This window comes from Conger conger, chromosome 2 (genome assembly GCF_963514075.1).
Source record: "Conger conger chromosome 2, fConCon1.1, whole genome shotgun sequence".
In the NCBI taxonomy this organism is placed as follows: domain Eukaryota; kingdom Metazoa; phylum Chordata; class Actinopteri; order Anguilliformes; family Congridae; genus Conger; species Conger conger.
The window spans coordinates 79923099-79940791 of record NC_083761.1 but is presented as its reverse complement, the minus strand read 5'-3'; the positions used below and the strand labels follow the sequence as shown (position 1 = coordinate 79940791).

General features: G+C 44.4%; 1 protein-coding gene across 1 annotated transcript in view; it reads right to left on the bottom strand.

Moving 5' to 3' along the window:
• Positions 1-1232: 1232 nt before the first annotated feature.
• Positions 1233-17693, bottom strand: part of LOC133111328 (complement C3-like) — a 31625-nt gene continuing 15164 nt past the window's right edge. The window contains exons 22-41 of the mRNA XM_061221562.1: positions 15784-15844; positions 13642-13728; positions 13051-13254; positions 12808-12883; positions 12503-12662; positions 12020-12115; positions 11610-11757; positions 11215-11378; positions 10537-10695; positions 9832-9891; positions 8326-8416; positions 6434-6482; positions 6262-6349; positions 5409-5498; positions 5161-5266; positions 4964-5053; positions 4785-4868; positions 4332-4415; positions 3975-4110; positions 1233-1859 (exon numbers count right to left, since the gene is read on the bottom strand). Of these exons, the coding sequence (XP_061077546.1) occupies positions 1718-1859; positions 3975-4110; positions 4332-4415; positions 4785-4868; positions 4964-5053; positions 5161-5266; positions 5409-5498; positions 6262-6349; positions 6434-6482; positions 8326-8416; positions 9832-9891; positions 10537-10695; positions 11215-11378; positions 11610-11757; positions 12020-12115; positions 12503-12662; positions 12808-12883; positions 13051-13254; positions 13642-13728; positions 15784-15844 (2175 nt within the window). The 3' untranslated portion in view covers positions 1233-1717. The remainder of the gene's footprint in view (positions 1860-3974; positions 4111-4331; positions 4416-4784; positions 4869-4963; positions 5054-5160; positions 5267-5408; positions 5499-6261; positions 6350-6433; positions 6483-8325; positions 8417-9831; positions 9892-10536; positions 10696-11214; positions 11379-11609; positions 11758-12019; positions 12116-12502; positions 12663-12807; positions 12884-13050; positions 13255-13641; positions 13729-15783; positions 15845-17693) is intronic.

Sequence of the window (17693 nt, the reverse complement as noted above, 5' to 3'; positions counted from 1 at the left end):
TTTCTTTGATTCTCTTAATTATAAATGGAACCCATAATACAGCTTTTACAGCTATGAAATAATTGCAATTTATTTTACATGAATAGGCTATCAAATGAGGATTTTTGCTCCGTTCATAAACTTGTGCACTGATTGATTCAGTAATCCATAACACAATTACATTTCGTATCGTGCAGTCTTCAGATGAGAACTGTATCTGTTGCATCATTTGAGGTCCTGTGCACTGAAGTTTTTGATGCATTTTGGGCATCCCACCTCTCCTCACCTCCTGGAATCCCACACCAGGCAGAGAGCAATCTGCAGGAAAATGGTCGCTAAATGCGAGCGGATAAATTGTTGTGTCACTCAGGTTGGATTGGACCATGTCTAGACCTTGCTGATTCAGCACAGGACTGGTTATCCGGAAGGCATGTTTGGGTTGGGATCTGGTTATGTTGTTTCTGTCATTTGTATAGTACATTTCACAGAGAATTTTAACAAAACGCTTCACAAAAAACCCTGGCCTGAACCAGCAAGTCTAGGACAACAGTAGTGGTAGGGGAAACCTCCATGCTAGATTTATTCATGTTTGGTTCAGGTAGGAAATCCACAGGTCCGACTTGGATGAACCCATGAAGAACTCTAGGACTTAACACTTTGGCCTGCTACCATGCTAGCATGTCATTAAAAATCAATATAAGCCACGTGAAAACATAATTGTCTAGGCCAGACTTTCACGCATATCAAGCATTCACTAATTCACAAAATAAAGATGTGCAATTTGTTTAAATGTATAAACAAGAAAATAATAAACCCTCCTTTAGATGTAGAGTATGTTCTTATTTAACAGTAATAACATAACATACGAGCTGGTTTAAAATGGCTTTTTCTATTTTCGTGCTATTTCTGCACTGAAACCGACTGACACTGCATGGGCTAACAATAATAAAAACACTTGCAGTACAATATTTCAGGGCTATTATAACGCGCTTGACCAAATAATGCAAAGAGAAGTACAGGTAGCACTCTTCTTGCTTCGACAGAGAATAAGTTTTAAACATGAAAATCTGCACATTATTATCCGTTTCCCTTGTCTAAAATGTATAGTATGTGTATGAAATCTGTTGGTGAAAGGCTGGATAGGATCTACAACGCCAGGTTACAAGACTTACAAGATTTTGTTATGCATGACATAATCTTCAAAGGGTACATTTTATAACTGAATGAAACGTATGAATGAAACAAGCTGAAACATGTTGAACTTCAGATTTTATTTCTACAGGTACTTTACACACAATTATATGCTGCAAGATACAATTTATCGTGACGGTGAGAATTTAATAACAGATCCAGAATTAGGTTACCAGTGTACACAAAGTGTGTTTTTCAGGGTGGGACTTTACAAGACTAGAAAAAGTGGATTCATGGCTTGCAGTCAGAAGAGTGTCTAAAGGAGGGGACTAGCGGTATACTCTCTTCAGCCGAGCAAAGCCCAGTACTGTGGCCATAATGATAGGCCAGTGGTTTCATGACCTTTTAAACAGCCGCAGAAAAGGCTGTGGTATGACATGTTCCATTGTTCTATGCTAAAAACGGCAAACCGCAAACTCTGGCGGAGCCCTCATGTATGACAGTTACACTGTGGGAAGGGAGTAACATCAAAATTGACATTCACAGGTGCAAATGCGACGCACATTTTACGTTTTAAAATGTTCATAACCGAAAGCAAACAGAACGTTTAGGTGGGGCATCCAAACGTGACGAGGTCTGCTGTGGCCTCCCTGATGCCTTGACAGGTCTCTTGGAATGCTGGCTCCTGGCACTCCGGCTCTGTGGGCCAGTACTCTATCCAGGTGTCCTCTCCCAGCATGTATTGCATCCTGCAGAGTGGGACACTCACGGACATGAACACCAACGCTAAACGAACACAGCACACAGCGTGGTGGCACACAGCGTGCCCAGGGCAGCTTGTGTACGTACACGTAATGCAGACGTGTGAGGAAACTTGGACACATACCTAGTTATTTGTAATGTGCGGAACGGTATGTGTCTGGCGGCGCATGTATACCGTAGTTGCCAATAATTAGCCGTTGCCCAAGAACAGACAGTGTCAGTTAAGAGGGATATATTTCTGTCACCACTGACATAATTTCACTGCCTTCATGCCTGACATTTTTTAACTCGGCTGAATTTTATTTCAGTGATGCAGAACAAATCTTTTGTCCACCCCAGCACTTTGGCACCTGCTGCAGTCATTGGGCCTGATTTACCAATATTTCCATGAGCCCATGTGTAAATTGATGTGTAATCGGAAATGTACAAATTCTGCCGTATTTGTGATTAGCATAAACTGACGCCCCTAAAATACCATATAAGGAGCTTGAAATTGCATTGTAGGCAGTTTAACCCTTGTATTGTCTTAATGGTCAAAAGTGACCGTGACTATGTTTAACAGCAGAGTTTTTAACAAGTTTGTGATGAGTGACAGGTTGTTTATTCGTGCAAAATGGGTTTGGGGTTTAAGATTCAATTAAGCTGCTTTATTTTAGGAGCTTAGTGAAGGCAGGACAATTTTTGTAGGCCATTCTCGTCTGACGTCTCTCATTAACAAGGCGTTTCTGTCTGCAGTTGGTGTTGGAGTTGGTGTGTCACGTTTCAGGTCTGTCTTGCCATGTTTTATGTTTATTTCATTTTTGTCTTAGTCACTAATTGTCTTATCTTGTATTATGTTAGTCTAGGTTCGTCATGTTGTTTAGTTTGTTTCTTGTTACGATTTATTTTCTTGTCATGTCTAGTTATGTTTCGATACGATTTATTTTACCTTGTTATGTTGAGTGGTTATCGTCTTAGTTCGTTTAGTGTTATGTTTTGATTTATGTTTATTGTTCCGTAGACTGGTCACAGTTTAAACATACACTTTTACATATCTTTCCGCAAACCTTGCGTTCCGCCTTTCTCTCTTTCTGTCATTCACACCCTAATTGTTTCTATTTGTCTATTTACTAAAACTACAAACGCTAGATCAGGATTGGGTAGAACTAACAAACTAATCATGTGTTCATGTTACCTTACGTTTCTCGTGCATGTCATTTACTAATTTACTAATGCTAGGGCAGGATAGGTTTATTACTAACGATTACTAATTACCTTGTTAAACTTGTCATCCATCGCACCTGTTTTCTATTTTCTTGCTGCGCTCTAACTAATTGTCTACACCGGCATTTATATCCCAGTCGCGCTACTGTTCGTTGCGAAATTGTCTGCCTCTTGTTCGTCAAAGCAACTCTTGAGCATTACCGTCATAGATTACACGTTAAGATCCAAGCCTGTTTACCGAACGTTGATTATTGATTTCTGTTTCGTTGACCATCGTTTGTTTTTGACCACGTCCTCGCCTACCGTTTCTGTACCTTTGCCTCGCTGATTGTTTCATGGTTTCGACTTCTGCATCGCCCTCGACTACGACCCTGCCTGCCGTCCGCCTGTACTTCTGCCCCGCTGACAGCTCTCCTGCTACCGGACCTCCCTGCACGTCTACCGACTACGAGTTCGCCTCTTTCATCGGCTGGATCTACATGTATGGACTTTGCTTGTTTTGACTACGCTCCTGGGATTCGTCCCGAATAAAGCCCTGACGGGACTTTATCTAACTATTGTTTCCTGGTGGGCCAAGGAAGAGCGACCCGCCTTCTTCAAGACGTCTCATCTCTCTAATCGTGTCCGTGATTCCGAGGTGTCTGGAGGCGCTTATTGTGCGGCGATCAGCTAACCCTACCAAGACCCTCCCTCTGGAGCAGCGAGACAATTATGCCGCTCCACGTGAGCCGGCCAAGCTTGGCTTTTGGCAGGACCAGGAATCGAACCCCGGTCCCCGGTGTGCAACCGCAAGTCTGCTGCATCTTAGCCTGTTGCGCCACCGCTGCCCCCCAGAGCAACTTTTGATTGTGGGGAACATGGTAAGTTGAGAAAGAAACACACGGGAATCTGGAGCTCACCCGTCCTCATCTCTGATGAGATCGTCAGACTTGCCCATGATCAGGTATGTCTTTCCTTCTTTCAAACCTATCGCCTCTCTGCAGGAAGGATGGGCCATAAATGTACGCTGCTTTCCCTTTAACCCAGAGTCAGTGCCTGGGGAAGCATAATTAGCATGAGTATTAGTACAATTATGAAATAGTTACTGTAAGATTAAGCATAACCTCACTTCTGTAAATACCCACATGAGTTATGAGAAAATCATGAAATCATATTTTTATTGTTTCTCTTAAATATCTTAAAACTCCATCACTTGCTAACTGGGAGAATGAAGAAGAGAGAGAGAGAAAATTGTCAATAAATGGAATGGTTTTTACCTTCTTTGATGACTTCCTCTACTAGGACAGTGAAGCGGTCAATGGTGTAACTCAGATAAGGCCGGATCAATTTGGCTTTGTACACTGCAGAACATTAACACGGAACATATTATATTAAAACCTGTTGAATATTGTTTAGCACAGGAATTAAACAATACATCGATTTTTACACAATTTTTGCGGAGAGGCTTAAAAGGAGTGCCCAATGATTCCACAAAACACAGGTGCGAAAGAAAACCAGGTTAAACCCTGACTAATGAACTCGATAGAGTAGCCTACTAACACTTGCATAAATACAACAATGCATAAATATTCTGGTAGAGGTGTGTAAACTATTTTTGAAATAAAGAGGTGGGTAAATGCTGTTCACAATGCTTCACTACACCCCTGCACATATCTGTGTATAAAATGGCACGTTGCAGTTTTCGTCTCCGTCCTAGAATGTGACCTTACCGTAGTCCATGCCAGCTGAACAGGCAATGGTCACACGGTCAAACTCTTGTTCCGAATCTTGTTTCTTCTGATAGCTGCATTTTTCTATGAGCAGTAGAGAAATGTCAATGAGAACACACAATGCATAATGCCAGCGTCCTCTGTGCCATCACTTTCCGCATGGTGGATGGGCACCCTACCTTCTGCACAGCGACACACGTCCTCATGGCAGATCCTGTTCAGTGCGCCATCCTTCTTCTCCGGGTGATAAAACTTCCTGCAGTGGTTTTCTGTAACAACAATCAGGTTTGTTTTTGTTTTTTTCCTGGGTGCTGATGTATAATACGGACCGAGACATTCAAGTCCTTTTTACCAAGCATGTAGGATCAGAACTCACCCTTGGAGTTATACTCATACACAGAAACAGCAGCTGGCTGAAGCAGACCCACTCTGTTTATCTTATGTATCCTAAAGACCACTCTGTCAGACAACTTGTGGGAAACCTTATAAAAGCAAGAGAAAGGGGTGGTAGAAAAAAAGCCAAATACTTTTATCAGACCCTCAGCATTAAGCCAAACGCGACACATGCAGGCAGACCAAATGCAGGTGCTTTTTCATCAATGCCAGAGGAATACATTTGCACACCTTATCCAGGTAGAAAATGAGGGAGCCCTTCTCTGAAAGCTGTTTGTCCGTCTCGATCCTCTGGACATTTTTATCCTTCCCTGTGGTCAACTGTCAATACGAAATACAGCCATAAGAAGGGACATTCAGTCAATGTGCCAAATTTATGGCTATAAGCATTAATTGTGGTTTACAGCTTTTAAAAGAAAAAAAAGCTTTTCATCACTGCTTGTGAATAATAATAATTGAAAGGTACAATAGGTAAGAATTTTGTGTTGAAACATTGTTACAAGACCATTGTAAATCCCGTCCTATCATGGAAAAAGGCTCACTGACATGTTGACTCACTCTTGCCTGGGTTTATATTCCTTAAATTTTGGTTTCAAATTATGTAGCTGACAGACCGACACTGTACCAAAGCATTGTATAGCTGTATAATAATTCAAGCTCATTGGTTGCAAATTGGTACCAATTGCCACAACCAAAGGCGTGGGGGGGTTACAATGTCAGCACATTCACAGAGATGGGGGAGGGATACACAGTGTTGTGGTAAGAGCAGTCATCTGGCAGTCGGAGAGTTGCCGGTTCGATGTCGCTCTGGGTGTGTTGAAGTGTGTGCAAGACACCTAACCCCCAAATGGTCCTAACGAGCTGGTTGGCGCCTTGCATGGCAGCTAATCATCACTGTTGGTGTATGAATGGGTGAATGAGCATCAATTGTACAGTGCTTTGGATAGAGGCGCTATTTAACAAAAAAGGCAACCATTGTTGCTGCAATTCCTCTCTTCGAAGCCCAAAATGACCTGTTGTACCTTTAATATGTATAATAAGCAACATTGCTGTTTGCAGTGATGGTGCCAGTCTCTTTCCTCACCCTCTGCAGGTCCTTTTCATCTGGAATAAAGCCTGTGAGCATGGTAACATCCACGATAGACATGGTGGAATCTCGATTGGATCGGTACCTGGGAAAACAGAAATAGAGTTTTAGACTGGTTGTGTTTTGTTTGATTTCAAGGTTGTAACAAAACAAAATGAATTGTACTCACAACAAATCAATTGTGAGCTTGTATGTTTCATGAGCATCTTCCATAGTGGCTGTAAAACACCAAAAAATACAAGGCACAATTAAGAAATGTCAAATTAAAATCAAGAGATTCAAAATTATATCTATGGGAGAGAGTTGTGTTTACTTTGAATATAACGGGACAGAGGAACCAAATGCAGACTCGGGCAACGTGCAAAGGCAGGCTTTATTAACAAAGGGAAGATCCAACAACGCAATCCAAAAACAGTCAAAGTCCAAGCGGACAGGTACGGGTACACAGCGCATAATCAGAAAAAAAACAGGCAGTCGAAACAAGCAAACTTGAAACATGAAAAGTTCTAGAAATTTTTGCAAATTTATTAAAAATAAAAAACTAAGAAATCACATGTACATAAGTATTCACAGCCTTTGCTCAATACTTTCTTGATGCACCTTTGGCAGCAATTACAGCCTCAAGTCTTTTTGAATATGATGCCACAAGCTTGGCACACCTTTGGCACATCTTTGGGCAGTTTCGCCCATTCCTCTTTGCAGCACCTCTCAAGCTCAATCAGGTTGGATGGGGAGTGTCGGTGCACAGCCATTTTCAGATCTCTTCAGAGATGTTCAATCAGATTCAAGTCTGGGCTCTGGCTGGGCCACTCAAGGACATTCACAGAGTTGTCCTGAAGCCACTCCTTTGATATCTTGGCTGTGTGCTTAGGGTTGTTGTCCGACTGAAAGAGGAACCGTTGCCCCAGTCTGAGGTCAAGAGCGCTCTGGAGCAGGTTTTCATCCAGGATGTCTATGTACATTGCTGCATTCATCTTTTACTCAATCCTGACTAGTCTCCCATTTCCTGCCACTGAAAAACATCCCCACAGCATGATGCTGCCACCACCATGCTTCACTGTAGAGATGGTATTGGCCAGGTGATGAGCGGTGCCTGGTTTCCTCCAAACATGATGCCTGGCATTCACGCCAAAGAGTTCAATCTTTGTCTCATCAGACCAGAGAATTTTGTTTCTCATGGTCTGAGAGTCCTTCAGGTGCCTTTTGGCAAACTCAAAGGCTGCCATGTGCCTTTTACTAAGGAGTGGCTTCCATCTGGCCACTCTACCATACAGGCCTGATTGGTGGATTGCTGCAGAGATGGTTGTCCTTCTGGAAGGTTCTCCTCTCTCCACAGAGGAACGCTGGAGCTCTGGTGGTTCCGAACTTCTTCAATTTACGGATGATGGAGGCCACTGTGCTCATTGGGACTTTCAAAGCAACAGATTTTTCTGTACCCTTCCCCAGATTTGTGCCTCGAGACAATCCTGTCTCGGAGGTCTACAGACAATTCCTTTGACTTCATGCTTGGTTTGTGCTCCGACATTCACTGTCAACTGTGGGACCTTATATAGACAGGTGTGTGCCTTTCCAAATCATGTCCAATCAACTGAATTTATCACAGGTGGACTCCAATTAAGCTGTAGAAACCAGTGGAAACAGGATGCACCTGAGCTCAATTTTGAGCTTCATGGCAAAGGCTGTGAATACTTATGTACATGTGATTTCTACGTTTTTTTTTAAAAATAAATTTGCAATAATCTCCAAAAAACTTTTTTCTTGTTGTCATTATGGGGTATTGTGTGTAGAATTTGGAGGAAAAAATGAATTAAATCAATTTTGGAATAAGGCTGTAACATAACAAAATGTGGCAAAAGTGAAGCGCTGTGAATACTTTCCGGATGCACTGTATGTGTATATATATATATATATATATATATATATGAAGTCGATATAAGGAGTGGAAGGTGGAGACACAGTTGGAATGAGGGAATGGGAATGAATGGGTAGACATACAGACTACGGAAAGCACAGAGGGTAATAAAAGGCGAAAGCGCTGAGGCAAAAGGGCACAGACTGTACCTTTTCGTTCCCTTTCCAGCCTGACCGTCAAATCAAACATCGTGCAGTCCACTTTCTTCTCTTCAGGCAAAGCATTGTATATGGTCACCACCTGTGACATAATCATCGTATTAAGACGACATAAATACCTGTGCTACATGTTGTAATTGTAATATGGGAAACAAAACAACTTCAGCAGTCACTTAAACGTGAGTGTCATTTGTTCATATTTTAAAACAGAAGTGCATATGTAACGGGGTTAGCTCAGCTAGTTCGCTTGTGTGTGAGGTGCGACAAGGGCCCAGAGGGCGACAACGCACCCGACTACGTAACCTTTGAATTAAAAATAACGTTGTTGCCCTTGGCTAGGGGCGAGTTCACCTTTAGCTGCCTGTTAACGCGTTCGTCTAGCAATTCTTTGGATGAGTGAGGGGCTGCGATTCAAATCGCACCTCGGACTCGGGCAAAATCTCTAAGGTGTTACACATAAGAGGTTCATTCATTCATTCATTCATTCATTCATTATCCTAACCCGCTTATCCTGAACAGGGTCGCAGGGGGGCTGGAGCCTATCCCAGCATACATTGGGCGAAAGGCAGGAATACACCCAGGACAGGTCGCAGGGCACACACACCATTCACTCACACACTCACACCCGCGGGCAATTTAGGCTCTCCAATCCGCCTAACCTGCATGTCTTTGGACTATGGGAGGAAACCGGAGTACCCGGAGGAAACCCATGCAAACACGGGGAGAACATGCAAACTCCTCTCAGAGAGGCCCCGGCCGACCGGGATTGGAACCCAGGACACCTTGCCGTGCCGCCCACATAACAGGTTATTCAGCTTCTTTTGTCTCATCATCCCAGCTCAAAATTGGGTCATTAGAATGTAGAGCTGGGTTGGGGTCCCTTCACTGTGATTGAAACTACTCTGGCCCACATGTTGACGAATGCCAATAACAGACTCCGAAGGGAATGAAAAGCATAGAATCAAGACTAGATACTGAAAGCTTATACCTGCGCTCTGGATGTGATTTCAAACACCTGACTGATCTGAAACAGCCGGGAAGCCTACTGCCAATTACTTTTGGTCCCCTAAAATGGGGATCTAATTGAATACAAAGGGATGTAATTCATCCATGGAACACCCAGTATGCCCTCAAATGAAAGGTGACAGTATGCACTTTAACCTCACAAACATTATTTAATTCCAAATCCAAAGTGCTGGGGTATGTACAAAATTAAATAAAAAAATCGTAAGACTGTCCAAATACTAATGGACCTCACTGTGATTTTTGTGTACATGTTTTACAAATAATGTCCCTGAGTTGTTTGAGTACTTGGATTTGTATCTGCCAAACATACTACAGCTCTGATAATTGTATTTTCATGCTTCTCTAAATGTTTTCATGCAGTGCATGTAGTAGTCATCATAGATGTGCATGCTATTATAAAAAGTGTAAAAGTCTTTGCAGAAACTTCCGCTGTGCCTCTCAAGTTTACTGTCATGTTTATATCGAACTTACGGACATGGTTCCTTGGCCAGTTCCTTTGGCAGTGACAGTGAGGTCTTGGTCAATCCGAGTCTGAAGACAAAAGCACAAGCTTCAAGTACTGAACCGACAGTTTTAGCTCTCTCACATCGGTTGAATTCCTTCACCAAATCTTATTCCTGACATCACTAGCCTCATATCTCTTATCGCTGTCTGCTTTTCCTTCCTCATGCCCATTTTTCTTGCTCTGCCTTTGCTTCACTTTCTACAAACCGCAGGTGACTGACTGACAGACTCAATTTCTCATCGTCTTCACTCTCAGTCTCATTCCGGAACGCGCCTCTCCCTCACATTCCGTCTCGCTACTCTGCCGCTATTTATTTCGCCTTTTTTTAAATATATGCTATAGACTGTAATGGTACTTGTATAGTTGTATAGATATTGTTGTTTTTTGTATTAGCTATTGTATTGTTGTACTCAGGGTATTCTAGCTGCCAACTGTGGTAGGCTAGTTTGGAAGTTGATGTATTCTTCAAGGGTTCTGATTATATCTGTATGTTTACACTCGGACTCGGAACTGTACTGTCCTCTCAGGTCCTCTTCGCACTTGTACTTGTGTTTGATCTGCACTTCGTTGTACGTCGCTCTGGATAAGAGCATCTGCTAAATGCCATGCAATGTAATGTCATGTATTTTTCTCTTTGTGCCCGTGATTCTGGATCGTTCTGTCTGGCCCACCTTCTCTGAGCGGGTGATGTGAGCGTTGCTCTTGCTGTACGACCACTTGATAGGTTTCGTGCGGCCAGCCACATCGAGGCTCACGTGCAGGTCAACGTCCTTCACAGCAGATACTTGTCTCATGTACATTGCCACAGCTTGAAAGACTATGACAGTGGCCTGTGGACAACAGCAAGAGTTAGCCGAGTAGTCCATGTTACCGGTGTTGATTAGCCATGTGTATGCCACATGGCGGTTATGTATAGTTAGTAGTATTCAGGGTATGCTAGTTGGTAAGTTGATGCACTCTTCAAGGGTTCAAGTAGTATCTATGTGGAACTGTACTTTCCTTGTTTATTGTACGACACTCTGGATAAGAGCATCTGCTAAATGACTGTAATGCAAGGTATTGTGCCTTGCACTGACAGTCCTGATAGCACTCTTCACACTGCCAAATGATGAGGATACCAGAGAAGGTTTAACCATTTCAGAGTGTTGTCATACACAGAATTTTGGCTGAAGCCAAAATAGGGAAGGGGACTTACCCACTAGGTCAGGGAATCTCTGAATTCTACATAGCATGACACCCAAAAATACAACAAGGACACTATGAGGGTTAAGCTTAAACTGAATGTCCTGCAGAACTAACGTTTCCCCATCATAAACAGAGAGGGCAGAGAAAAGGTCATAATTGATTACCTGGGTGGATCCATAACCACCTCCATGGAATCTCTGTTCTGTTAACCATTTAACAACCTTGCCAGCCTGGTCAAACTTCTTGGCATTTACCAGGGCCATCAGTGCATAGCCAGTTGCTTCCAGGGTGAAAAAGTGACTCCCAGGTACTGGCCAGTGTGTTTGTTCTGCAGCAAAATATGAATATATCATCATTATAGCATAACATTTGATAAGAAAGAATCATGTAAGCAACATTGAGTGCTTACACATAGACTCTTATTGAACCACAGTGATAAGATTCTTAATCTCCCTTTCTGCAGGGTTCTTCATGATAACATTCTTACAATGACAGTTTGCTTAATTAAATCAGTAGAACTGAGGTACAGAACTGACAACCAGGCAAGCAGCTTTCTTACCATATGAGAAGCCGTTCAGGATGTCCAGGTGGTGGTTCCCCTCATTGCTCAGAGCGTAAGCAGTGAGGGCCACTGCATAGGGGTTGGTCAGGCTATGGATCTTTCCAGACAGGAACTCCTTGGCTTTCTTCATGCTGTCTGGCAGGCTCTGGAGTGATGGCAGAGGGGCTCAGTGACAATCATGAAGCCAGATAGCACAGCAAACTGTTTGCCTGGGGTGTGATGTATAACACTGGTTAGTGGTTGGCTGGTTGGTTAGTGTTTTTTTCCCCGCTTTGTTGCTCTTAAGAGACATTACTGAATTTTCGGGTAGTTGTGTGTTTGGCATCGCATAGTGGGCCATGACGAGACCACAGAACCAGTGGTCCAGAACACCAGTGGTTCTGGACGTGCTGCGAAGGCCCACTCACTTTGACTTTTTCCACACAGATGTGAGGGGCCTCCTGCAGGGCAATGAGGACAAACGCAGTCATTGAGGCCTCTGAGTCTTTTCCTCGTACACCACCCTGTGTGCAAAAAAAGCACACTGAACATATCGCAAACTATAGGATTCACATTTGTTTTTTCATGCTGTTAAAGGTCACCATCTTAGGACTTTATTGTGCCTGGTGTTTTCTGTCTGCATGTATGTCAGCTGTCTTAGCTCAGAGGTTAGTCACCAGTTTATTAACTTGTTGCCTTAGCTTCCCTGATACCAATTAGTGCTAAGTTCATAGATGCAGTATATTGTCACAATGTAGTGATAGACAGTGCAGGTTACAATAGTTGAACAGTAAGATATGCGGTCTAGTTGTTCATGACTTCTTTTTGCATAATGTGGCACCTGAACATACTCAAAAGAACATGCGGAATAGCAGTCACAATCCCCCCAGACCTGACTTATAGTAACATACCACCAGTCCTGCACTGTAGACCTGGCCAACCTCTTTGAAAATGCCATCTGGCTGCTGTGAGTTCAGGACCAGCCACTTGAGGGCGCTGCAGAGAACATCCTCCTGAATGGTGATGAGATTATACGCCATGCCGAAAACTTTGGCTACGTATGCCGTCAGCCTGTTGGGAGATACATGAATTCTCACCACATGACAGCACTGAACCAATACTTTTAACACGCTTTTGGCAGACAGATCCATTCAAGTATAGTCATAAAATGTCCCAACCCTCATGGATATTGGTAGTGGATAAAAATACTGCTCACCAAGAGCTGGGATTACCATTTGCCCAAATGCTGTAGGCACCCTCTGCGTTGCGGTAAGCCAGCTGCTGAGTGTACCCTGCAAAGAAAGAGGGAAGGAGAAACAATGGAAACATTTTCAACAACACTAACACTTTGCCCCTATTTTATGAAAGATACAGTGACTAAATATATATGTATATTCCATGTACGGGATGTATTTAGTATATTTTATACATATTATTTGGGGGATCTGTAGTCTCTTACCCAGATTAATGAATTTGATGGCTTCAGCCCGACGATCTAACCCAACTTGCTCCCACTGACCGGTTTTGTCTAGGTAATGTGTGGCGATGACAGGTCCTGTAACGCGGATCATGTTCTGCTCGCCGCAGCCCCCTGGCTGTTGTATTAGGCTGCCCATAGGTTTCCCACTTATGGCTGCCTGAATGGTCTGGCTCAGTAGCTCCCCTTGGCAAAGAAGTAGACGGCACACTCAGGGCTATCCTGATGTCATACACTAGCAGTTCATTCATAATCCCCTCAAAAAACAAACTACATTACATTACATTATTGGCATTTGGCAGATGTTCTTATCCAGAGCGACGTACAGTTCATTAGACTAAGCAGGAGACAATCTTCCCCTGGAGCAATGCAGGGTTAAGGGCCTTGCTCAAGAGCCCAACGGCTGTGCAGATCTTATTGTGGCTACACCAGGATTAGAACCACCGACCTTGCGTGTCCCTGTCATTTACCTTAACCACTACGCTGCAGGCCACCCGTGGCTGCCTGTGCGAAATCCAGGAAAAAAAAGGGAAGAATATTTCCTTTTTTTCAGGAAAGGAGACATGGCATTACCTGTCACACTGATGTAGGTCTGTGCAGGTGAGCCCGGCACCCGGGATGTTAAGTTCACAGCTGCGATCCTCTGCTTCTGAATGCCACCTGAATGGACAGTGGCACAGGCCAGGTCATGCTCAAGGTCAGACTGGGAAGCAATGTTGAAAACCATGCATGTGATATTATAGGTTGGTCACCTAGAATTGGATTAGAGGTTGGGAGTAAGATTTACAATAGATAAGACTTTTGTATTGAAACATTGTTACAAGACCCAATCCCTTCCTATCATTGAAAAAGGCTCGCTGACATGTTGACTCACCCTCTGCCTGTTTTTATTGTCTATGAATTCGGGGTTGAAAATATACAGTTGATGGACTGACACTCATGTACCAAAACATTGTACGGCTGTACAATAATTGAAACTCAGTGGTCGAAAATGTATTCTAATTTCCACAGCCAATGGCGTGGGAGGGTTCGATGGGGTTTAAGTCTGGGCTTTGGCCAGGCCACTCAAGGACAGTAAGAGACTTGTCCCGAAGCCTCTCGAGCGTTGTCTTGGCTGTATGCTTTGGGTCATTGTCATGCTGAGAAGTGAGCCGTCACCCCAGTCCAAGGTCGCGTGCACTCTGAAGCACTCAGAATCTCTCTGGACCGCAGACGTATTTTGCAGCATTCATCCTTCCCTCGATTTTGACAAGTCTACCTGTCCCTGCCGCTGAGAAGCACCCCCATAACATGATACTGCCGCCACCATGCTTCATTGTTGGAATAGTATGAGCCAGGTGATGAGCGGTGCCTGGTGTTCTGCCCAAAGAGTTCAATTTCTCTCTCATCAGGACCAGAATATCGTCTCTAAATGCTCCTTTAAATGTCCTGTGGCAAACTCCAAGAGACTCGAGCTACTCTACCATAAAGGCCTGATTGATGGAGTGCTGCTGAGATGGCCATCCTTCCGGCAGGTTCTCCCTTCTCTGCAGAGGACCTCAGAAGATCTGTTTGAGTGACGGTTCTGACCAAGGCCCTTCTTGAGCAGTTACAGTTTGCAAGAGTCCTAGTGGTTCCAAACTTCTTTCATTTCACAATTATTGAGGCCACTGTGCTCCTCAAAGCTCTAGAAATGGTTTCATACCCTGCCCAGATCTATGCCTCGCTACAATTTTATTGCAGTCTACAGAGAGTTCCTTGGACTTCATGGCTTAGTTTTTGGCTTGACATGCTGTGTGAATTGTGGGACCTTATATACACAGGTATGTGTCTTTATGAACTATGTCGAATCAATTAAACTTGCCTCAGGTGGACTCCAGTGAAGTTCTAGACACATCAAGGATATTTAAAGCTTACAGGATGCACCTAGCCACAATTTGGAGTGCCACAGCAAAGTGTCTGAATACTTGAGAGATACTTGAGTTATTACATTTACAAAAACACGTTTTCACTTTGTCATTATGGATTATTGAGTGTAGATTGATGGGTAAAAATGGCAATTTTATCCATTTAAAATGAAATCTACAACAAAGTGTGCAAAAAGTCAAGGGGTCTGAATACTTTCTGAAGCCACTGTATCTCTAATCAATGTATGTCTGGTAGCTTTAATATGGAAGATGGCAGCTGATTGCAGGCTGTAGCAAATTACAAGTTTGGTGAAGAAAAGTACAAGCTTCGTGAAATTGTCCCCGGATCCTTCAACCTTGATCTCAGACCACTAAAAGAAGTAAACCAAAGCAACGATCTCAATGCAAGTCTGCCAAAACAGAATAAGAATTAAAATGGGATAAGTGGGTACGTTTTGATCATTGGAGGAGTTTAAAAGAAGAGGAGAACATATTCGGACTGCAGATCGGACTGTGCATTAAATATCTTTTAGTAGAGTTTATTACTTTTGTAGGGCAAAACTTGCTATCTTCAAACCACACCAAGCACTACCTTGCTGTAGAAACTGATTAATTACCATGTTATGCCAATAACCTAGCTAAAATGCTGCAGTTGCACTGTAATTACCACTTACCAACGCAGGATGTCACCATAACAACCAAAAATCTTACAAATTGTCACTTTACGGGAAAAAAAGGGTTCGTACTTTGTCCACACCCAGCAAGGCTGAACTGTTCTACAGCCTTGTGGCTGCATTTTGCACTCAGAGTGTGGTGAAAAAAAACGTACCATGCTCTGCTGGATTCAGGACCAAGTTTGTAACCTGCTTTGTGGTTTTCAGTCCTTCAGGCTGTGAGACATGGGGAGAATAAATAAATTAAGCAGTATCTCATGAGCTTCTGCTAAGTCTTCTTAAGTTTTGTGAGACATTTAAAATGATTGCATTGAAAACATCTGAATCAGTGCCTAATATTTGCTCCAATTTGCTAAATAATGAAAACCCCACTTCATTGTCACTCTACCAATAGGATAATTCCATATAAAAACACTGGCCAAATCTATGAAACTTTTTAATGACATGTTTTAATAATATGTAATACCATGTTCAGTTGTACCTTTTTTAACAGCTGGGACTCATAGGACCACTCCGAGGAATCGCCACCTTAACGTGGTGGAGGGGTTTGTGTGTCCCGGTGATCCTTGGAGCTAGGTTGTCGGGGGCACTGTTAGCCCCCAGTAGGGTCTCCCAAGGCAAATTGGTCCCGGGGGAGGGACCAGACTAAGAGCGATTCAAAGACTCCATGATACGGCCACACAATGACCCAGTTACCTCGCCCGGAAAAGGGAAACCGGGGCCCCCTGCTGGAGCCAGACCTGGGAGGGGAGCTCGTCGGCCGTCGAGCTCGTTGGCCGGGCCTTATCCCATGGGGGTCACGTGGGGTCGCCGCCCTGTGGGCTCACCACCTTCAGGGGTCGGCATCAGAGTCGGGTGCTTTGCCCAACGAGCAGTAGGCAAAGGCAGGGATCCGGGCGTGCTGATCCTCGGCGTCACAGACTGGTTCTGGGGACATGGAACGTCACCTCTCCGGTGGGGAAGGAACCGGAGCTAGTGTGGGAGGCAGAGCGGTACCAACTAGATATAGTTGGGCTCACCTCCACGCACAGTACTGGTTCCAGAACCAAACTCCTGGAGAAGGGCTTTTCTTTTCTGGAGTTGCTCAAGGTGAGAGGCGCCGGGAGGGTGTGGGGATACTCACAAGCCACCGGCTGACCGCCACTGTGTTGGAGTTCCACCCGGGGAACGAGAGGGTCGCCTCTCTGTGACTACATGTCGCTGGGGGGAAAGCTCTGACTGTCATTTGTGCTTATGCAACAAACGGCAGTTCAGACTATCCGGCCTTCTTGGAGTCAGTGGGCGGAGACTCCATAGTTCTGCTGGGCGACTTCAACACTCACGTGGGCAATGACGGAGAAACCTGGAGGGGGATGATTGGGAGGAATGGCCTGCCTGATCTGAACCCAAGCCGTGTTTTGTTATTGGACTTCTGTGCTGGTCATGCATTGTCGATAACAAACACCATGTTCGAGCATAGGGTAGCTCATAAGTGTACTTGGTACCAGAGCACCTTAGGCAAAAGATCGATGATCGACTTTGTGGTCGTATTATCAGACCTGCGGCCGTATGTCTTGGACACTCGGGTGAAGAGAGGAGCAGAGCTGTCAACTGATCACCACCTCGTGGTGAGTTGGACCAAGTGGCCGGGGAGGCTGCCGGACAGACCTGGTAAACCCAAACGTGTAGTGAGGGTGAACTGGGAACGTCTGGCGGAGGCCCCTGTTTGCGAGGTCTTCAACTCCCACCTCCGGAAGAATTTCTCACGCATCCCGGGGGAAGCTGGGGACATGGAGTCCGAGTGGGCCATGTTCAAAGCCTCCATTGCAGAGGCGGCAAGCAGGAGCTGTGGCCAGAAGGTCATCGGTGCCTGTAGGGGCGGCAACCCAAGAACCCGCTGGTGGACACCAGCAGTGAGGGAGGCCGTCAAGCTGAAGAAGGAGGCCTTTCGGGCTTGGTTGGCCCGGGGGTCCCCTGAAGCAGCAGACAAGTACGGGGTGGGCAGAAGGGCGGCGGCTTCGGCTATCGCCGAAGCAAAAACCAGGGTATGGGAGGAGTTTGCGAGGCTATGGAGAAGGACTTTCGG